The sequence below is a fragment of the Muscardinus avellanarius genome (genome assembly GCF_963383645.1).
Source record: "Muscardinus avellanarius genome assembly, chromosome: 14".
Taxonomy (NCBI): domain Eukaryota; kingdom Metazoa; phylum Chordata; class Mammalia; order Rodentia; family Gliridae; genus Muscardinus; species Muscardinus avellanarius.
The window spans coordinates 38,588,703-38,612,809 of record NC_137800.1 but is presented as its reverse complement, the minus strand read 5'-3'; the positions used below and the strand labels follow the sequence as shown (position 1 = coordinate 38,612,809).

Sequence of the window (24,107 nt, the reverse complement as noted above, 5' to 3'; positions counted from 1 at the left end):
GAGAGAGAGAAGGAGCGAGAACGTGGCCTTGCTTGGGGTTAAATACAGTTTTAAGCTGAGTTGGCATTTTGTCATTGATGAGCTGGACTGGATGTTGCATTTCATTGGAGGGGGCGTATGACATTTAAACTTATTGGATGACAGAAATGACAGTCCATTTGCACACTTTCTGGGAAGGGATTGGACCTTACTGAGAAACCAGAACTGAGTATGGGGGGCAGGGATCCAGCTGCTAGGCTCAGCCTTGAGCTGGAGCTTTCTCAAGGAACCAATCTGAACCGTCTATCAGCGGTAAGTCTGTGTTGATATATTAGTTTGTATCAAGTGAAAGCAAAAAAAAAAAAAAAAAATCTGACTTTCTTCTTTCTGATTTGGGTGCCTTTTATTTATTTTGTCTTACCTAACTGCTCTGGCTGGCATTTCCACTACTATGTTGAAAAGTAGTGGTGGAACAGGCATCTTGTCTTGTTTCAGCTTCTGTCTGTAAAGCACTCAATCTCTCCCCATTCAATATGGTGGTGTTTCTCTATTGCACATACTATGTGATGTTCTGCTCTTTCAATACCTACTTTGTTCAGAGTATTCACTATAAAAGAATTCTGACTTTGTCACATGCTTCTTCTGCAGCTATTTAAATAATTGTGTAGGTTTTGTATATCATACTTCTCATGTGATCTATCATGATTATTGATTCAAATGTGTTGAACTTTTTGTGCAAACCTCTGAAAAATCACACTGGTTTACAGTGATTTTTATTCTGCTGTTAAATTCTTACATAGTATTTCTTTTTTTCAGAGTTTTATGTCTATGATAATCAAACATATTGTCCAGTAGTATGTTGTTGTTGTTGTTATAGTTGTTATGTATTGAACTTTGCTATAAAGGTAATACTGGCCTTGGAAAATGAGTTTTAAAAAATTTCTCTTCCCTTCAGCATTTTTGAATACTTTATGAAAATGTTGATATTACTTCTTTAAATGTTTTATAGAATTTAGCAGTGAAGCCATCAGGTCCTGACTAGGATTTTCTTCAATGTAGACTTTTTATTACTGTTTCAATCCTGTTTCACATTATCAATATATTCCTACTTTCTGTTTCTTCTATATTCAATTTTGGTACATTACATATGTCTAGAAATGTCTTCTAACTTTTCCAATTTGTTGTGTAATTGTACCTTGCAGTACCTAAATGGACACTTGTAATTCTGTGGCATCATTTAAATTGTGTCTTGTTTTTATCTCTCTGAGTTTATTTTCTGAATTTTTTATTTCCTCTGCTCCACTACCCCATTAGTGTGTCCATCATTTTGTTATCCTTGCAAAAATAACTTCTTGTTTAATTGATCTTTTGTGTTTTTTAAATCCTATTGCATTTATTTATTCTTGTATCTGTTTTTTCTTCTACAAATTTTGAGTCTGATTTCCACTTGAGCTGCAATGTTAGATTATTAGAAAGCATTCTTTTGTAACTAAGGTGTTTATCATTTTTAAATATTTTTGTGATTACCAGGAAGCTTACAAAGAATATCTCTCAGATTGAACATGTTACTTTCAACAGAGAAAAACTTGATTTTTATCTTAAAAAATCCATTACTCCCTGGCTTTTGAAGATTTTGATGTCACAAATTCCATTATCATTTTAATGCCTATCTCTTAAAAAATTATTATAGTTGGTAATATTTTTATTTGTTTTGTCTTTTGATCATCCAACTAAACTTCTAAGTGGTTTATATCCTACAATGACTGTCTGACAGCATGGTGAATTGCTAGAACATTTATTCTGACCTGTTGCTTTTATAGTTTCAGGTGGTTTCAGTTATATATTGATATCCTTTTCTTTCAGTCCAAGGAATTCTCTTTAGCATTTTGTGTAATGTAAGTTTAATTGCATTAATTTTCCTCTGCTTTGGTTGTCTGAAAATGCCTTTGTTGTCTTTATTTCTTCAGGATACCCAAACTGAGTTGAAATGGTGACCACATTTTTCTATAGCACATTCAGTTTCATTCTACTTTATCTTGGTTGTGAGATTTCTACTACAAAGTCAGCTTCTAGGCATTTTGTAACACACTTAAGCTCTTTATTTCTCTTCTCTTATCGGCTTCAGAATTATTCTTTTTTCTTGTTCACTGGGACATTTTTTATAATATTCCATGGGATGATATATTTTGCATTGACACATCCTAAAAGTGACTCAAGAGTCAATATCCTGCAAAGAGTGTAGAATGGTGGAGAAGCCACATGCTCACTTCTGGCTCACTCTTTTTAGTGTAAAAATGTGCAATACAGAGGTACACACTAGATGCTACAGGTATGTACTATATGCTACAGGTATTTGAGGGGAAGAAGCATTGTGATCATAGGGAACCATTCTCTACTCCTTGGTACTTGTGAAAGTATTTTCACCTGTGAATTGTGATTCAAATAAATGTTTCTACTTGAAATAATCCTCAAGGGCACTATTCTTTTTCTTTTTTTTTCCTTTTTTTTTTGGGTACTGGGGTTCTTGGAAACCTCTAGGCTACACTTCCAGACCCATTTTATATATTTATTTGGAAAAGGTATCTTAAGCCAGCGCAGCTGGCTTTGAACCTATGTGATCTTCCTGTCTCCGCCTCCCAAGTGTGGGGATTACAAGGGTGTGCCACCACACCCAGCCAGGGGCACTATTCTAACATTTTATTAAATATAGACAAATATGGCTGACTTTTAAGTTTTGCATAATACTGTACAAGCAGTCTGAGATTACCAAAAGTCACAGTTTCCTAAAATACACATTATAAAAAAAATAGGAAAAGGAAGCTTTACTCAGGCACATGTCCTGTTTTTCTGTACAATGTGTACCTAATTTTGGATTCACATTTACTCGGAGGCTGGAGAGCTGGATGATAATATTCATGCCCATGAACTGTCAGAACTGAGCATATGGAATCACATAGACTCCCAGTAGAAATTCTAGCATTCAAAAACCTGAGCAACATAAACAAAGGAGCATTAGTTCAAAGGTCGTTGTCTACTCACTTATCTCTACCCAGATCAATGCTTGCTAGACTTATCAGTAAGTTTCTCTGACTTTATTTCCAATAGTAATAAGAGAAAAATATTGTGTATCCCTGTAGATTATTTGCTGTTTATTACAAATTACCAAAATGTTTTCATGTATGCTGAGAAGAAAAATGACGATTGTTAGAGAGTTTTAAAAGGGAAAAAGAAAGGACACAGAAAGACAAGGTAAAAGTGCTGTCAAGATGATCTAGGTAATGAAACTAGAGTATAAAGAAAATGACTGAAATCAATACATGGCAAAATTGGAGAAAATGTACGTAAGATAAACAAAATATATAAAATATACTTAGGGAATTCAAATAAACATCAGACATAACTTTTGTGACTGAAATACTTTAGAACTAAAATATTTATTAGGAAATATTCACCAATGTATGTGTACTTAGAGAATAATACAGGGAACGCATGTGTCTTTCATCTAGGTTTTATAGTAATCAACTTGTGTGAAACTTTCACTTTCCTACACCCACACACTATGACTCCCTCACCAAAATTAAAGAGCTCATCACTTGCACTGTATGGAGCTAAGCCCTAAGCCTAATGCTAATGCCTTTCACCCAACTCTGCTATTTTCCTCCAGCTTATAGGCTCAAAATGTAATCACCCTTACCTCTACTCTTCTTTTTTTTTTCCATTTAGTTCTGCTACTCTGATGTATTGACTTGCCCAGAAGACATACCTTTAAAGATCAGTGCTACATTAAACCAACTCAAAGTTGGATACAGGTCCACAGCTCCTCCTGCCAACCCTCCTATGCCCTCAGAGCCAGGATGGCTATGGGTGAAGTCCTGATGCCTGTGAGGATCACTCTCCCGCAGCTCTGGCTGGAGGTCTGGCTCTGCCTTTTGGGATGGCCCCAGATTGGGCATTCTCAATACCATAGCCCCCCTGAAGTGGTGATACCCTTGAGGGTAACTGGCACTTGCTCCAGGATGGCTCTCCTACAGCCTGCACTTTGGAGGCCAGAGACACATTATCCACATGAAGGCCAAGAAGCATTTGGTGTCCAGAGATCTCTCTGTGTTCACCTACACAGAACAGGGTGCTCTGCTTGAAGACCACCCCTTTGTCCTAACAAACAGCTATTATCATGTGTATGTGGAAGGGAACCCAGAATCCCTGGTTTCTCTTAGCACATGTTTGGGAGGCCTTCAAGGAATGCTAAAGGTAAAGGACAATACTTATGAAATCAAATGTAAAAGTCATTCTACCACATTTGAACATCTGGTTTACCAGACGGACAGTGAAGAGACACAATCCCCACCTTTGCGTTGTGCATTAACCAATGATGAAATAGCACGACAGTTGAAGCTTCAAGAGAGCAATAATTCCATTCTGATGTAGAGTAGCTATGAAGGTTGGTGGACCCACAGACGGCTTGTGGAAATGGTATTGGTGGTAGAGCATGAGTGGTATGTTTTTAAGGAAAGAAATTTATCATATATTCAAGATGAACTATTAGATATTGTCAATGCAATAGATGTAATATATATCCACTGGATGTAGATTTATTTATAATTGGATATGAGGTTTGGAATGAATACAGTTTTATCAACGTAACTCATGATATTTATGCTGTGTTGGAAAAATTTGTTCATGGAAGAGTCTTATCCTTCAAAACCGCATATATCATGATAGCGGTCATCTTTTCATAAACAGGGGATTTGGTGGACATCTGGGTCTAGCACATTTTGGACTTATATGTCACGCATGTTATAACTGTGCAGTTGATAGTATTGTAGGTAATTCAGTGCCTCACTTTGCATACATTGTGGCACATGAGTTGGGTCATAATTTGGGCATGAGTCATGATCAGGCCTATTGTAAATGTGCAACCAGGCAATGCATAATGTTTCCATCAAAAATTACATCAACAAAATTCAGCAACTGCAGTTATAGCTACATGTGGACCCTAGCGGGGAGAAGTCCCTGTTTCCTCAACCTTCCACATGGGGAAGCCCTCACAAGAACTCGCTGTGGGAATGCTGTGGTTGAAGAAGGAGAAGAGTGTGACTGTGGGTCTTTAAAAATGTGTACTTCAGATCATTGTTTCACCTTAAACTGCACTCTGAAGACTAACGCCACTTGTGGTTTTGGGCTTTGTTGTAATGATTGCCAGTTCCAGCCAGCAGGCACAATATGTAGGGATCAGCTCAATGACTGTGATTTGCCAGAGTGGTGCAATGGAACTTTGCATGAGTGTCCAGCAGATGTGCATATTCAGGATGGCACCCATTGCATGTTTCAAGGGTACTGCTATAACGGGAGATGTAATCATCATACTAACACCTGTGAGGAAATATTTGGCCCTTATGCTTACACTTCAGAAATTCCTTGCTACAGGGAAATAAACATGCAAGGTGACCGCTTTGGTAATTGTGGAATCCATGGCAGTCGATACACAAGATGTCCTGCAAAGGATATCCTCTGTGGGAGAATTCATTGTCAGAATGTTACAACACGTCCCCTTTTGAAAGATCATTATACTGTGCATTGGACTGAGATTGGTAACCATTCTTGCTGGACATCTGATCACCATTTGGGTATGAACAAACTAGATATTGGTTCTGTGACAGATGGCTCACCATGTGGCACGAATCGTGTGTGCATGAACCATACATGTATAGAAAATACAATATGGAACCACACTTGCACTGCAATGACCTGCAATGAAAAGGGGGTCTGTAACAACAAGAATCACTGTCATTGTCTGTATGAATGGGAACCCCCCTTCTGTCTTTCCAGTGGCCATGGGGGTAGTGTGGACAGTGGTCCACCTCCCCGGAGAATTCCGACAACTCTGCCAACAACAACAACCATGAAGACAACCGTGAAACCTGAGAAAAATAAAAGTAACTCCACGTTTTTTTAATTTTTCTCATTCTTTTTCTACTTTTTCTTTTTCTTTTGCTCCTTTTCCTATGGAATGGGAACAGAAAATAAGTTGTGGCAGGAGGTCTTAGTGCTCCAGCTACACCTGGGCCAACCCCTGCAACTAAACCTAATCCATAATCATCCACACCTTAACACCATCTAAGGCCTAGAAGTCCCACATTTTAAACATAACAAGAGACGGAAGAGCAAAATTTTACAATTTCAGAAGTTAATCCCAATCTTTAATGAAGTTTCTCATGTATTCAGTTTTAGTGTCATGACTAAACTCCTATCAGTTTTAGTGGAAATATTATTTGCAAGTGTTTGAAACCACCGGAATTCTCATGGATTACTGTTTCAGCATAATAAATGTTCACCAATTAATAAATGTAATGCCTACCATGCTTACCTTTCTTTCTTACAATCAACTTTAACCATTTATTTGTTTAGTAATTTCTTTATGTTTGTGCTACCGAGATTGAACTGAGAGCTTTGCACATGTTAGGCAAAGATTCTTCCACTGACCTACACCCCAAGAACAGTTCAGTTTTCATGGAATTGGTATTCTTGTGTTTCCTGAGCAAAGGCCCAGCACAGAGACTCTGCGTGTAAGGCTTTCAACTAGCTGCCTTTCCATTCCAAATTACCTTCCCGTTTCTACTTTGTCTTGTCACACAGAAAGAGGGAATCCACACATCACACTTCTCTGACCGTTGATTCAACAGGTTTCTACCTATAAGAGAGCTAGGATGGTTGTCTCAAACTCTGTTATTTTTGCTAAAGATTACTTTTGTTTCTGAGATCCCTTTTTTCTGTGAACATTTTTATTTTTGTGAAGAAGGAAATAAGAATTTTGTTAGAGCTTGTATTGCATCTTAAGATCGCTTCATGTACCATATATATTTTACTGATATTAATTCATTCTGCGAACATGATATGACTATTTATTTGCATCTTTTTCCATTTCTATGCATGAATATTATTAAGTATTCACTGTAGAGATCTCATACCTTTGCAATAAATTTATTTCCATGATTGCATTTGTTTGTTTCCTTGTTTGTTCGGGTAGCTATCATAAATGGGACTGACTTTTTGAGTTCTTTGTCACCTGTTTCACTCTTGGTGTGCAAAAATGCTATTTATATTGGATGTTGATTTTGTAGCCTGCAGTATTACTTTGCTTTTAAGTTTTAACAGTTTTTTTTTTATTCTAGGGATTTTAATATATTAGGTTGCATCAAGTGGAAAATGGGAAAATATGACTTTTTTCTATCTGATTTGGGTGTCTTTTATTCTGTCTTGCCTAACTGCTGTGGCTGGCACTTCCAAGACTAAGTTGAATAGTAGTGGTAAAATGGGCATCCTGTCCTCTTCCAGATCCTATGAGAAAGCTCACATTTCCCCATTCAGTATGAGAATGGTTCTCTGTCGCACGTTCCCACATAGGCTCCTTCAATGCCTAGTTTATTCAGAATGTTCTCCATAAAGGAATGCAAAACTTTGTCACACGCTTCTTCTGCAGCTACTTAAATAATCATGTAAGTTTTACACTTCATTTTATTCATGTGTTGTATCATGATTCATTGTGTTAACCTTTTTGTGCAATCCTCTGAAAAGTCGCACTGGGTTACAGTAAGTAATTTTTTATTGTGATGTTCAATCCTTATAGTAATATATTTTTTAGAATTTTATACCTACATTGATCAGGAGTATTGGCTTGTATGCTTTCGTTGTCATTGTGTGTTTGGCTTGGTATCAAGGTAATGCAAGCCTTGCAGAATGAGTTTGGAACAATTACCTTTCCCTTAGCTTTTTTGAATGGTTTGTGGGAATGTTTATATTCTTCAAATGTTTTATACGATTCCTCCTGAAATCATCAGTTTCTGTCTGGGCTTTACTTCAATGGGAGACATTTTATTACTGCTTCAATATTGTTCATTATCAGTCTATTCCTAATAACTAATTCTCCTATGTTCAATCTTGGTACATTATATATGGTCAGTTACATACATGTTTCTCCTTTTCCCTACTTGTTGGCATAAAATATTTCTTTGAAGTTTCTAATGATCCACTGCAATTTTGTGAAATCATTTTAATTGTTTTTTTCAACCTTGATACTATTGTTTTAGGCTTTTCTTTTTTTTATTACTGTGTCTGGCTCAAGGTTTGTTCATATTGTTATAATTTTGAAGAACTCTTTGTATATTTAAGAGACTATTGCATTTATTTATTTACTTATTTATTTTAATTACTAATGATTTTTTTTGCTGTTTTGGGGTTAGACTCAAGGGATTTTACTCTGAGTTACATCCCAGACCTATTTTCTTCTTTATTTTGAAACAAAGTCTTACTAAGTTGCAGAGGGCCTCACAAGTTTCTAAAGCTGGTTGCCAACCGGTGATCCTCCTGTCTCAGCCTCCCAAGTAGGAGTGTGTGCCACCATGCCCAGCCACTGTATTTATTTGTTCTTGCATCTTTATGGTATTTTTTCTTTTATGAATTTTGTGTCTTTTTCCACTAAAATGGCAATGTTAGATTATTATCAGTCTTCTTTTTTTTACTTAGTTTATCATTACTAATTTCTCTTTGTAGTTACAAGAAGGCTTAAAATGGGTATCATATAGCTAAAACTGGTTACTTCTTTTTTTTTTTTCTTTTTTTTGTGGTACTAGGAGTGGAACCCAGGACTTTCTACCTCCAGGCTACACTTCCAGACCTATTTTATATTTTATTTAGAAACAGGGTCTCTTAAGCCAGCAAGGCTGGCTTCGAACCTATGCAATCCTCCTGTCTCTGCCTCCCGATTGCAGGATTACAAGCGTGCTCCACCACACCTAGTTCATAATTTCTTTTTTTACTGCTTATCTCTTAATACATTATTGGAGTTAGTGTTATATCTGTGTTGTCTTTAAATATTTCTACTAAAAGTATATGTAGTTTTCACACTATAACTATAAGTTGATGTTTGCTAAATTATTAGGATAATTCCTCCTTCATCATATTGCTTTTTTACTTTCAGGTGGTTCCACTTGCATGTTGGTATCCTTTTCTTTCAGTATAAATAATTCTTTTCAGCATTTCTTATAGATTTGATTTCAGTAATTTTCCTCAGTGTTTGATTGCCTAAAAATGCTTTTATCTGCTCTTTATTTTTCCAAGATAGCCATGCTGAGTACTGTGGTTTTCAATAGCAATTTTTCCTATAGCACAATGAATATATCATTTCACTCCACTTTGGCTATAAGATATCTACTACAAAGTCAGCTTCCAGGCATGTTGGAACACATTTCTGATACTTATTTCTCTTCTTTTCCTGCTTCTAGAGTTTTTTTTTTTTGAGACATTGATTAGAATATGTCATGGGATGGACTTCTATAAAGGGACTTTGGTTACTTTAACCTTCTTCTACCTGGTATTTGAATGTTCTCTGACTTTGAAAGTTTTCTGTTTTCTTTCCTGGAAGAAACATTCTAAACATTTTTAGTTGTCCAATCCTGCTTGGACACAAACGAATCATAGATGAGCTCTTTTTTAATTGGTGCATTGTAATCATATATCTTAATGGGATAAAAGACTTGTGGAGACATACATGCTCACATCACCCAATTAGCCCTAACCCGATACCCACCCCTTCCTTCCCCACCCCTCCTTCCCATGTTTGGCTTAGTGATTGACTTTGATATGTTTGTTTAAGCACATGATGTACTTTAGAGAGTTTCCTTTTTCTCCCCTCTCATCTCCTCAATTAGGTCACCGTATTTGCTCCTCTATAGGATCTCTTTCTTCATCTAGAATTCCTGCTGTTACCCATTTCTCACTAGTTTTTGCATACTAGGGAAAGCATCTGATTTCTTATTTTTGTGACTGACTACTCACTTAGCATAATGTCCTCCAGTTCCATCCATTGCCCTGTAAATTATGCAATTGTGTTTTTCTGTATGGCTGAGTAAAATTCCATTGTGTACATATCCCACAGTTTTGTAATCCATTCATCTGTTGATGGACATTTTGGCTGGTTCCATAGTTTGGCTATGGTGAATTGTGCAGCTATGAACATATATACACATGAATTCGTTTGGTAGTTAATTTCCTTTCTTTTGAGTAGATACCCAGAAGTGGTATTGCCAGATCAAATGGTACATTTGTTCCCATTCTTCTGAGGATACTGCATACTGTTTTCCAAAGTGGTTATACTAATTTGCAATTCCATCAACAATGTTTTAGAGTTTCCTATTCTCCACATCCTCACCAGCATTTGTTGTTGTTTGTGTTTTGAATGATTGCCATTCTAGTTGGAGTTAGGTGAAATCACAGGATAATTTTGATTTACATCTCTCTGATTGCCAATGATTTGGTGCACTTTCTCATGCACTTATTGGCCATTTGAATTTCTTCTTTTGTGAAGTGTCTGTTTATTCACTTGCTCAGTTTTTGATTGGATTATTTGTTTTCTTAGCGCTGAGTTTCTTGAGTTCTCTGTATATTCTAGACATTAGTCCTCTATTGGAGGAGTAGGTGGAAAAATCTTCTCCCTTTGGATGCTTTTATGAACCTTTCCTGTATTTTTTTTTTAACCCATCAGATCATAGTTTGCAGTGGTCTGTTTTGAGGCTCACTTACTATTTCTTCTGCTTTATCAATTTCGTTATTGAAGCCCACTGGTTGTTCTTTGAAGGTTTTTTTTTTTAATCTAACTTTTCATTTCCAGATTCGCTGATGGATTTTTTCATACCTTAATATCTTTCCATTTTTCTTCTGAAAAACTTCTGAATTTTTTTGGCTTTGTTTTTTAAGTATATAAAATTTTCTTTAAAAGTTTGCCTTTAATTGCATACCTTGCAACAATTTATCTTTGTTTCTTTTTATCAGCTACTGGCACTTTGTTATGTCTACTACATAGGCCTTTTTTTTGACAATTGGTATATATTGTAGATTTTTAACTCTATTTATATGCTATTTTATATATTTTATTTATATATATTTTAAATGAACTCAATATTTATTATGTTTTGTTTCAGCCTTACAGGACACCAAGCCAAAGAAATATAAGTAAAAGAGAATTTGACCAAGATTTACTACAAATTCACATACCCCAGACCCAACTCAATTTATGAATGACTTATTAATCACTTCCTCAGAATGTTCTTCTAATAGTATAAGAAAAATTGCTGTAAATATTCCTGGAGAATCTATTGTTCGTTTACACACAATTACCTGTATACAACAAAATAAGTTTTAATATGCCAAGAGGTAAAATGGCCTATCATAAGGGAATTTTCAAAAGAAGGAAAGAAAGACACAGAAAAAAATATAAGAAGTGTCAAGATGATTCAGATAGTGTAACAAGAACACACAAATAATAGAGAAAATGAGAAATGTAGAAAAAAATGTTGAATATTTTCATGGGATACAAATAATGTAATTTTTATATCTAAAAGTAGGCTAGAACTAAAAATATTCTGAAATTGCTCATGCTTGCATATGTATTTAGAAAGTGGTATAAATGACCCATGTGTCCTTACTCTAGATTTAGTAATTATAAACATATAGCCAACTATCAATCTCTTGTATCCCCACAGCGTGATGGCCTCACCAAAATTAAAGGGGAAATTTGGCACACAGTATGGAGGCATGCCCTGAGCCTAAGACTAATCCATTTGACTCCTACACTGCTCTTCTCCTGCAGCCTGGTAGGCTCAGAATTTTACAGCTTCTATTTCTGTCCTTCTCTTTCTGCTTTTCCCCTGGATTGATTTGGGATAAGTCATAATGTTCAACACAACCAAGTCTGAGAGAGGACAGGCTGAGAGTGTCTCCTGCCAATCCTCCATTTCCTTCTCTCAAAGCCAGGATTTCTTGTGGGATCATCCAGGTGCCTCTGAGGATCACTCTGCTGCAGCTCTGGCTGGATGTTTGCCTCTGCCTTTCAAGATGACCTAAGATTGTGTGTTCTCAGTACCAGAGCCCTTCAGAGGTAGCAATACCACTGAGGGTAACTGAATTAATAGTGGTGAGAGGGCTTCAGGATCCTCCTCTTAGCCTAAGCCTGCACTTCAGGGGCTAGAGACATATTATCCACATGAAGGCCAAAAAACTTTTGGTGTCCAGAGACCTCTCTGTGTTCACCTACACAGAACAGGGTGTTCTGCTTGAGGACCACCCCTTTGCCCAAACAAACTACTACTATCATGGGTATGTGAAAGGGGACCCAGAATCTCTGGTTTCTCTTGGCACATGTTTAGGAAGCCTTCAAGGAGTGCTACACGTAAAGAACATTACTTACTTATAAAATCAAACTTAAAAGTCATTCTACTACATTTGAACATCTTTTTTACATGATGACCAGTGAGGAGAGACTTCACATCCATTTCTGTGGATTAGCCCAGAAGAAAATAGCATGACATTTGAGACTTCAAGAGAGGAAAATATTTATTCTGATGAAAAATGACTGTTTGGTAAGATGTACCCACATTTGGCCTCTTGAAATGTCAATAGTAGTAGACTATCATGATTTTGTTGTAATCAAAATAATAACTCCAATGTGCAAGATGAAAGAATATTGGTTATCAGTGCAATTGATGGCCATTATACGTCAGTAGACATTGTTGGGTGTTATGTGGATTTGAGATCTGGAATTAAGTAAACCCCTAACAATAGATTTTACATATGAAACACTATCAGCATTTAGAAATAAAATACAAGCAACGTTAATACTCGCATTTGTCATGACATTGCACATATTTTGACAATTGAGGGATTTGGTGGCCTAGAATTAGGCCTAGAATATATTTGAACAGTATGTAATTTAAAAAATAATTGGGGAGTTGATAGTTTCAGAGGTGATAGATTGTCTCATTCTGAAAAAATTATGGCATATGAGTTGGGTCATAATTTGGACATGTCTCATGATAAAGTCACAAGTGCATGTAGTCATAAATGGTATGTAATGTATCCAGCAAAGATCCTGCAATGAGATTCAGCAATTGCAGTTATGCATACTTATGAAACTCTTCTGGGAAATAAAGCTATTTCCATGATATTCCAAATCCAGGAGACATTTTCAAAAAGCAAGCTATGAGAATAGTGTGGTTGGAGAAGGAAAAGAGTGAAACTGAATCTTTACTGTCCTGTATAAAAGATCCTTGTCAGTTGTCAAGCTGTTCTCTGAAACCTGGGGCCATTTGTGCCAGTGAATTGCCATTTTATGCCATTAGGCACAGAGTGCAGGAGACAGCTCAACAAGTGTGATCTGCCAGAGTGGTGCAATGGAACTTTGCAAGATTGTCTGGAAGATGTGTGTATGCTGGACAGAATCCCTTGCATGGGCAATGGATGCTGCTATAAGAGGAGATGTAACAGGTGTAACGAACAGTGTCAGCAAACTCTTTGGCAAAAATGACAAGAGTACAGATGGACTTATTACATACAGATGAACACCAGGAGTAACTACCTTGGTAACTGTGGTGTCAGTAGCAATGCATATGTAAGACATAATATGTCAGATTCTCTATGGAAGATTTCAGTGTCAGAATGTTACAGAAATCCCCCCTTTAAGAGGTCATTCTACTGTACACTGGACTCTGACTAATGGCATCACCTTCTAGAGGCACAAACCACCATTTTGGGATGCACATTCCAGATATTGATGGGGTGAAAGATGGCACAGAGAGTGGTAGAAAACATGTATGCATCCACAGGAAGTGTGTCCCTGTGTCACATTGGAAGAGTGTGCTTGTTCACCAAAGACCTGCAATATGGGTCTGCATCAGTAAACATCATCTTCATCATAACTATTGCTGGGACCCTCCCAACTACTGAAAGAAGGGTATGAAAGTAGTGTTGAAAGGGTTCCACTCCCTAAAAGAAGAAAACAAATAACTCCAGTAGAGAAGACTATCCCTTTAATAATTAGATGGATTCTTGGTTTACTTTTTAAAAATATATCATTGCATTGTAATCATACATCATTATGAAGTAGAGGATGGTAAGATATACATGCTGCATACATCATTCATTTAGCCCTTCCTAAATTCGCACCTCATTCCCTACCTCCTTCTCCTGTTCAGCTTAGTGACTGACTTTGATATGTTTGTGAATGTGCATCATGCCCATTAGGGTGATTCTTTCTTCACCCCTCTTCTGTCTCAGTTAAGTCACCTTCTTTACTCATCCAAAGTTTTTTCTTCTTTATCTAGAGTCATCTTATGTCCCATTTTATCCCTATCTCTCACATATCAGGGAGAACATCTGACTTTTCACTTTTGCGACTGGCTAATCTCACTTAGCATAGTGATCTCCAGTTCCAGCCATTTTCCGCAAATGACATAATGTTGTTCTTTATGGCTGAGTAAAATTACATTGTGTACATATCTCATAGTTTTGTAATCCATACATTTGTTGTTGGACATCTTGTCTGGTTCCATAATTTGGCAATTGTGAGTTGTGCGGCTATGAACATAAATATGCATGCATTACTCTTTTAGCTTGGTTTCCATTCTTTTGAGTAGATATCCACAAGTGGTATTGCTGGATCATATGGTAGATCCATTCCTATTCTTCCGAGGATCTTTCATACTGCTTTCCAAAGTGGCTTAACAGAAGGATTGCAGGTTCTCAGCCAGCCTGAGCAATTTATTGAGACCCTATTTCAAAATAAAGAATAAAATAGGGCTGAGAGTATAGCTTGAAAGTAGAATGCCCCTGGCTCTAATTCCCAGTACCACAAAAAAACCCTTAGTTCTATTATATTTCAAAATCATTAAAATTATTTATTATATATAGGTAGTTCTTAGCCTACTCCTACTTTCCATTGTTTAAAAATTTTTAGTGTTTTCTCTTTTATGAAATTTGTCTTTGTGTTTCCGGGGAATAGGCTTGGCTCAGGAATTATAATAATGTTTAGTGTAGGTAAGTGTGTATGTGTATACCTTACCATCCTGTACTTCATAATGAATGTATACCTTACCTGATGAATGATTACAATGCAATGATAAATTTTTTAAAAGTAAACCAGGAATCCATCTAATTATTAAAGGGATAGTCTTCTCATTGCAGTTACTTGTTTTCTTCTCTTAGGGAGTAGAACCCTATCAACACTACCTTTATACCCTCTTTCAAGCAGTCGGGGGGAATTCCCAGCAATAGTTATGATGACAATGATGTGTGTGTGTGTGTGTGTGTGTGTGTGTGTGTGTGTGTGTGTGTGTGAACTTGGTGTCTTGATTCCAAACCACACTCCCCATTCGCTCTGCTTTGTCACATAGAGAGGGGGAACCCAAAAATTGCACTTCTCTGCTAGTCCTCCTGACTGGTTTCTGACTACCGGGGAGCTTTTGGGGCACAGGCACCCTGAGAGAAGCTTTGGCTGACATTTCTGTTCCTGTGACTCAGTATCAGCTCTTGCCTTGGCCATGTGTACTTTATCACTGTCTATCTAGAACCTCCTGGAGACACCAGAATGATCAGAGCCACCGATGCACACAGCTACAATCACACTCCCTCTAAGTCCCAATTCCTTCTCTTGGAGGCCTCCTCCACATCCCAGAGGTGCCACCACCAAGGCAACTCCACCCTCTTCAGAAACCAGAGTCCTGGAACCCTGAGACTGCAAAGCTCTGGGATCAGACAAGGCCCGCCTCTTCCTGTGCATCTCCAGTCCTGGTGGTGACAGCCACACCTCCAGTCAGTAACCTGTGCTGATCTCAGGAACAGGTCTTCTCATCTTGTGTCTGGATTCTCAGGCATATGGAACTTACCTTGATGCAAAGGAGAACACAGGAAGGAGCCAGATATCAGAAGGTTTGGCGTTTTTCACCACTGCTCATTATTATTATGGGGGATATAATTTAAAGATAGATTATCTTTCTTCAAAGTCTGAAAAAAGAGAATAGTAGAACTTGTCAGTTAACTCCTTTCAAACTTTCATTATTTAAAAGGTTAAAACAAAAGATAGTTACAATTAGATGTAGGAAGCAATTAGTCTTAGGAAAAAAATCATGTTTCTATGAAAAACAAGGTCCTAGAACTTTCAATTGAACTTTTAAACCCAGTTTTAAGGTGGTCAGATGGCTGTGGAAGCAAGAAGGAGTAGATGAACTGTAGTTTTCAGATCTGGAAGAAAGTTTTGAGTTGGCTGAGTACTGGCAGCCATTCCCTCCTCCAAAGCACTGGCTGATGTCTGATGGGAATTGAGGATGAGCTTGGTGCAACCAGCAGAGAGGACCTCTGCTGAGAGGCAGACAAACCCCACCCTCTCAGTTACTTCACAGGACTGGGTGCAGAGGTTACACATTTGGGGCCCTTTGATTTAGAGTCATTGTTCCCTAAGTCCTACTTGGTCACTTTTACATTTCATAAATATAGGGCCAGGATGTAGCTCAGTGATAAAGCATCTTCTTTGCAGGTATGGTGTTCTGGGTTTAATCCCCAGTTCAGAAAAAAAAAAAGACAATAAATTTTATGGATATAGCTACTCATATTCATTGAGTACGATGTGATTTCGGTGCATGTGTATTAGATAATGACCAAGTCTATTTAGCGTATCCATCATCTCAAAAGAATAACTATCAGGGGAATAGTTGTCATAAATTTTCCCCCATTCTGTCAGCTCTCTGTTTAGGTTCTCAATAGTTTCCTTTGTTGTACAGAAGCACTTTGGTTTCAGGCAATCCCACCTTTTAGTTTCTTGTGCCTTTGGGGTCTTGTTGAGAAAGTTTTTACCTGTGCCTATGTATTGAAGTTTTGGACTGACAGAATGCTCTTAGCTGGGGTGGAAACCCTATACTTTTAGCTTTTCTAGGAATTTGCCCGTTAATATTGGCCACTTGAGCTTACAACTTATGGAGCTTTTATACAATTAAAAACATTTTCTAATAAAGATTATAAAAAGCACTTTTATAATCACCCATTATCTTATTTTTATTATTATCTACTATAAACTTCTGCTATTAAATTTATAACTGTAGGCTTATAATTACCACCCAATACTATTGAACTATTGGCACACAATACTATTGATCACAATACTATTGGTTATTATCTCATACAATAATATTTTTACGTAATATTATTGTCACAATAATTAATCCTATTTTTAATCACAGCAACCTTATAAAACTTAAACCAATTCCTAAAGCATCTAACTTCAAACTAGGCATAGGCAGGGGCTTCTTATCTAAGACACACAGGCCGGCTAGGCCTGGGCAGCTGCTTTGGGTGTTTCCCGTTTAGCTGCTCTCTGCCTGTCAATTTAAAACTTTTAAACAAAACTTATAAACACAGATCTGTACATGTGACATTAAGAACTTATTAATTAATTGATTATTAAACACCATACAGAACTAAACTAGTTACCTATTATTATTAACTTTTATTAACACGGCACACAACACTGGACTCGTGAATTTAAAGACACACTATAACAGTACTGATTCACATATGTTAAACTTTTGTGCAGTCTTCTGAAAAAATCACACTTGGTTTCAAGTAATATTCTTTTTACTGTGCAGTTGAATGCTTACACTAGAATTTTTATTTAAATTTTGTATCTCTTTTAATCAGAGATATTAGCCTGTACTTTCCTTGCGTTGTTGTTGTTATCATTGTTGTCGTTGTTTTGTGGTGGGCTTTAGTATCTAGGTAATGATGGTCTAGCAGAATAAGTTGTGAAATTTCTCTTTTCTTTAACTTTTTAACATACTCTGTGAAAATGTTGATATTAGTTCTTTTGTAAATGTTATAGAATTCGGTAGTGAAGAAATCGGGTTGTGCCTGGGCTTTTCTTCAATGGGTGACATTTCATTACTGCTTCAATCAGGTCCTCTATTTTCAGTCTATTTCTACTTTCTTTTTCTTCTTTATTTAATCTTGGTATACTATCTACATTCAGGAACATTTGTTCATTTTATAGGAGTTCCAATTTGTTTTGTAATAATTTGTTGCAGTTTCTAATGATCCTGTGTAATTCTTGGCATCATTTAAATTGTGTACTTTTTCAACCTTGACTTTATTTTTTTGGAATCCCTCCTTCCTTCCACTTCCCCTCTTTTTATTAATGTGTCTGGTTATAGTTTTGTCTATTTTGTTAACCATTCAAAATACTTTTTGTTTCATCAGTCTTTTATAGATTTTAGACTCTATTGCATTTATTTGTTCTCATTTTTTTTCTTTTATTCTGCAAATTTTGGGTTTGGTTTCCACTTGAGAAAAAACATTATATTAGACCTCATTCTTCTTTTGTGACTTTGATGCCTTTCATTTTGAATTTTTTTCTTCTAATTACCAGGATGTTAGCAAAGAATCCCTTATAGACATGTTACTTTAAACAGAATAATTCAGTTTGTTTTTATAAAAAGAAAAATAAATTCACTTTATTGTTACATCATACCTCTCCTTTATTTGAAAATCTTAATGTCACTATTATCATCCTTTTTGTTATGTATCTTTTAAAAAATTATTAGAATTGGTGATTTTTTTTTGGTCTTTTATTCTTCCAGCTAAACAGCTAAGTGGTTTTCATCCCACAATGACCATGCAGAAAAATGATGAATTGTTAGGGCACTTATTCTGATGTGTTGATTTTATACTTTCATGTGATTTTAGTTAGATGTTGATATCTTTTTCCGTCAGTACAAAGAATTGCTTTCAGAATTTCTAGTAAGATAGGTTTAATTACATTAACTTTCCTCAGTGTTTATTGTCTGGAAATGTCTTTATCTCTTCTTTATTTCTTCAAGATAGCCATATTTTTTGGTGTCCAAATTTTTCTACAGCACATTTAGAGTCATTCGACTCTATCTTGGCTGTAAGATTTTTGCTACAACATTCTAGGCATGTTGTAACACACTTATGAACTCTCCAATTCTCTTTTCTTGATGCTTCTAGCATTCTGTTTATCTTTGACCACTGGAACATAGTTTCTAATATACTATGGGATGGTCTATTTTGCAATGACACATGCTTACAAGTGACTCAAGAGTCAATATCGTACAAAGAGCCTAGAATGCTGGGGAAGCCACATGTCCACTTCTGGCTCACTCTTTATAGTGTAGAAATGTGGAGTGCAGTAATGCACACTTGAGCCACACATATTTGAGGGGAAGAGGCATTGTGATCATAGGGAACCATTCTCTACATCATCCAACCATGGTTCCACTTGTCTTTACTGTCTAAAGGAGCCTCACAGTCTCACTTCTGGTATCCTTAGTACTTGTGAAAGTATTTTCATATGCGAATTGTGGTTCAAATAGATGTTCCTACTTGAAATAACCCTCAAGGGTACTATTCTAACATTTTGTTAAGTGTAGACAAATATTTCTGACTTTTAAGGTTTGCAGGATACTGTCCAAGTAGTCTGAGATTTCCAAAATTCACAGTTTTCTAAAAATCACATTATAAAAAAATAGGAAAAGGAAACTTTACTCAGGCACATGTCCTGTTTTTCTGTAAAATATGTACCTGATTGATTTGGGATTCACACATAGTAAGAGGCTGGAGAGCTGGACCATGTACTTCTGGGTAATAAAAATTAATGCCTATGAACTGTCAGAGCTGAACTTATGGAATCACTACTCATAATGGAAATTCTAGCTGTCCTATACCTGAACAAAGTAAACAAAATAGAATAGTTCAAGATTCACTGTCAACTTACTTACTTATGACCTAGCTCAATGCTTTTTTGACTTATCAATTAATTCTCCTGGAGTTTTTTCTAATAATGGAAATAAGAACTGTTGCTATGAATCTCTCTGAACATTCTATAGGTGTCTTTTTCATAATTACCTATATAAAACAAAATATTTCTATATGGCCCAAAAAGGATAATTATCTATTGATAGGAAACTTTAAGAAGGAGAAAGAAAAGACAAAGAAGAAAAAAGTAAAAGAAGTTTCAAGATGATCCAGATTATAAAATAGGAATGAACCTACCATATGACCCAGCTATAACACTCCTAAATATCAACCCAAAATAATGAAAAAAACTACTAGAGTAATGCATGCATAACCATTTTTATAGTTTCACTACTCACAATTGATAACCTATGGAACCACCCAAGATGTCCATCAAATTTATTACAAAATTATGGGATATATAAACAGTGGAATTTTACTCAGCCATAAAAAAGTTATGTCACTTTCAGGGAAATGGATGGAACCGGAGATCATTATGGTGAGATTAGCCAGTCACAAAAAGTGAAAAGTTGAATGTTATCCCTAATTTGTGGTTGCTAGGGAGAAAAATGGGGCATAGGAGGAATTCCAGGCACAGGAGGAGAAATCTTAGATGAGTAAAGAGGGCAACTTGAGGGAGATGGGAAGGAGAAAGAGAGAAATACCACAATGCACATGAAATGCATAAATAAACTTATTAAAGGCAATCACTGGGCTGTGCACGAGAAAGGGGAAGGATGGAAAAAGGCATGGTCTGGGAGAGGCTCAAGGAGTCCTGAATATATGCCTCTGTCACCCTGAGTTTCGTCAAGACGTATAATTTCAATGTGCCAATTATAGAAAGAAAGAAGGAAAGAAAGGAAGAAGGAAAGAAAGAAAGAAACTACAATTGGTTCATGAAAAATAGAAGAAAATGTACAAAAAATGAAAATATATAAAATATTAATAAATGTGAAATAAAATTTTATGAAGAAACATATATAGAACTAAACATTTATTAAAAATTCAAACATGTACATATATTTACAGAATGTTATAAAAACACTCATATTTCCTTCATCTAGATTCTGCAGTCATCAATCTATGTTCAACTCTCACTCTTCTGCACTCAACACTGTGACTCCCTCACCAAAAGTAAAGAGTTAATTTAGTACACTATATGGAATCATGCCCTGAGACTAATGCTAGTGCCTTTGACCCAACTCTGCTCTTCTCCATCCTGGTATACTCGAAATTTAACCACCCCTATCTCTATCCTTCTTTTTATTTTTCTTTTAGTTCTGGTGCTTTGATGGATTGATTTCAGAAGACACACCTTTAAAGATCAGTGCTACATACAACCAACTCAAAGTTGGACAGGCCCACAGCTCCTCCTGCCAACCCTCCTATGCCCTCAGAGCCAGGATGGCTATGGGTGAAGTCCTGATGCCTGTGAGGATCACTATCCTGCAGCTCTGGCTGGAGGTCTGGCTCTGCCTTTTGGGATGGCCCCAGATTGGGCATTCTCAATACCATAGCCCCCCTGAAGTGGTGATACCCTTGAGGGTAACTGGCACTAGTAGAGGCGAGAGGGCTCCAGGATGGCTCTCCTACAGCCTGCACTTTGGAGGCCAGAGACACATTATCCACATGAAGGCCAAGAAGCATTTGGTGTCCAGAGACCTCTCTGTGTTCACCTACACAGAACAGGGTGCTCTGCTTGAAGACCACCCCTTTGTCCAAACAAACTGCTATTATCATGGGTATGTGGAAGGGGACCCAGAATCCCTGGTTTCTCTTAGCACATGTTTGGGAGGCCTTCAAGGAATGCTTCAGGTAAAGGACAATACTTATGAAATCAAATTTAAAAGTCATTCTGCCACATTTGAACATCTGGTTTACCAGATGGACAGTGAAGAGACACAATCCCCACCCTTGCATTGTGCATTAACCAATGATGAAATAGCACGACAGTTGAAGCTTCAAGAGAGCAATAATTCCATTCTGATGCAGAGTAGCTATAAAGGCTGGTGGACTCACAGACGGACTGTTGAACTTGGACTGGTGGTAGACTATGAACGATTCCTTTATAAGGAAAGTAATGTTACAAGTGTCCAACATGAACTGATCAATATTGTCAGTGGGATGGATGAATTATATGTTCCAACAGATTTTGATATATTTATAAGTGGATATGAGGTCTGGAATGAAGGAAATCTCATAAATATAACTTCTGATATATATGAAGTTGTGCCAAAGTTTTGTGAATGGAAGAGACTTAACTTTAATCACCGCATGAATAATGATGTTGGACATTTGTTTGCCTTGAAGAATTTTGAGAGATATCTGGGTCTAGCCTATGTTGGAGGTGTATGTCTCCCAAAGTTTAATTGTGCAGTTGATAGAACTATGGGTAATTCAGTGGTTAGCTTTGCAAACACTGTGGCACATGAGCTAGGTCATAATTTGGGTATGCAGCATGATACTTCCGAATGTAAATGTGGGAAAAAAAGATGCATAATGTATCCATCAAAAACTTCAGCAACAAAATTCAGCAACTGCAGTTATAACTATTTGTGGGCCCAAAGTGGGGAAAGTCGATGTTTCTTCAACATTCCAGAGAAAGAGGAAGCCCTCACTAAAATTCGCTGTGGGAATGCTGTGGTTGAAGAAGGAGAAGAGTGTGACTGTGGATCTTTACAGTCATGTACTTCAGATCCTTGTTGTTCCTTACAGTGCACTTTGAATAGGGGTGTCACTTGTGCTTTTGGGCTTTGTTGCAAGAATTGCCAGTTCATGCCATCGGGCACAATGTGTAGGGAAAAACTCAACGAGTGTGATTTACCAGAGTGGTGCAATGGAACTTCACACGAGTGTCCAGCAGATGTGCATATTCAGGATGGCACCCCTTGCATGCATGGCGGGTACTGCTATGAAAGGAGATGTAATCAGCGTGATAACCAGTGTCAGCAAATTTTTGGCAAAGATGCCAAGAGTGCAAATACAATTTGCTACGATCAAATAAACACCCAGGGTGACCGCTTTGGTAATTGTGGGGTCTATATCAGTGAATTCATCAGATGTGATACCCAAAATGTCCTCTGTGGGAGAATTCAGTGTCAGAATGTTACAGAACTTCCCATTTTGGAAGATCATTCTACTGTGCATTGGACTCAGGTTAATGGCGTTTCTTGCTGGGGTACTGACTACCATGTGGGGATAACCATAACAGATATTGGTGTTGTGACAGATGGCACAGAATGTGGTCCAGGACTTGTCTGTATCAAGGGCAATTGTGTTCCTATTGAAATTTGGGACAGCCCTTGCACATCAGGTACCTGCAATATGAATGGTGTCTGCAATAACAAGCATCACTGTCATTGCCTGTTTGACTGGGCTCCACCCTTCTGTCTTTACAGTGGCCATGGGGGTAGTGTTGATAGTGGTCCACCTCCCAAAAGCTTTGTGCCAACAATGCCCCCCTTACAAAACAACTCTAACAGTGCACCTCTTTTCTTAATTCCTTTTCTACTTTTACTCTTACTTTTGCTTTTGCTCCTTTTCCTATGGGAGAGGAACATAAAAGGAAATAAGAAAGAAGAGTCCGGTGCTCCAGCTGACACTGCTAAAATTGAAGCAGAGTCAAGTAATTCCAGGGTTGCACCTTAGCTAAAAGCATCTAACCTACAACACCACCTAAGGTTAGAAGTGCCCAAATTTTAAACACAATAGGAGACAGAAGAGCAAAATTTTATAATTTCACAGGACAATCTCAATCTTTAATAAAGTTTCTTATGTATTCGGTTTGTGTCCTGACTAAAACTCCTGTCAGTTTTTAGTGCAAATGTTATTGCAAGTGTGAGAAACCACTAGAATTCTCATAGATCATTGTTTCAGGATAATAAACGTCACCATTTAATGCCTACCATATACTATTTTTCTTTATTACAATCAACTTTAAACATTTATTTAGTTAATTTTTTATGTTTGTGGTACTAGAGATTGAACTAAGAGCCTTGTACATGCTAGGCAAACATTCTACCACTGGCCTACACCCCAACCCTAGTAATTTAGTTTTTATGGAATTGGTGTTCTTGTGTTTACTAAGCAAAGGCCCAGCACAGGGACTCTGCATGTGAGGCTTTCAGTGAGGTGCCTTTCCATTCCAAATTACCTTCCTTTTTCTACTCTGCCTTGTTACACTTAAGAGGGAATCCACAAATCGCACTGCCAGTAGTCTCAACAGGTTTCTACCTATAGGGGAGCTAGGACGGTTGTCTCAAACTCTGTTATTTTTGCTAAAGATTACTTTTGTTTCTGAGATGCGTTTTATTTTCAAGTAAATATTTATTTTCTATTTCTGTGAAGAAGAAAATTAGAATTTTGTTAGAACTTGTATTGAATTTGAAGAGATTTTAATGACATTAATTCAGTCTGTGCACATGATATAACTATATTTGCATCCTCTTCCATTTCTCTTTATAATTATCACTGTAAATATCTTACACCTATGTGGTGAACTT

General features: G+C 36.9%; 2 protein-coding genes across 2 annotated transcripts; both read left to right on the top strand.

Annotated features, from left to right (window-relative positions):
• Positions 1 to 210: 210 nt before the first annotated feature.
• LOC308273131 (disintegrin and metalloproteinase domain-containing protein 25-like) lies at positions 211 to 13,370 on the top strand (the record flags this gene model as incomplete). Its single annotated transcript, XM_080710238.1, has 5 exons — positions 211 to 291; positions 2,287 to 2,308; positions 3,995 to 4,403; positions 4,723 to 5,893; positions 13,152 to 13,370. The coding sequence occupies 5 exons, from the start codon at positions 211 to 213 to the stop codon at positions 13,368 to 13,370; spliced, it is 1,902 nt and encodes a 633-aa protein (XP_080566364.1).
• Positions 13,371 to 13,594: 224 nt separating this feature from the next.
• Positions 13,595 to 23,253, top strand: LOC308273130 (disintegrin and metalloproteinase domain-containing protein 25-like; the record flags this gene model as incomplete). The annotated part of the gene is made up of 3 exons (XM_080710237.1): positions 13,595 to 13,762; positions 18,538 to 18,591; positions 20,884 to 23,253. 3 exons carry the CDS (start codon positions 13,595 to 13,597, stop codon positions 23,251 to 23,253), a joined length of 2,592 nt encoding a protein of 863 aa, XP_080566363.1.
• Between the last annotated feature and the right edge of the window lie 854 nt (positions 23,254 to 24,107).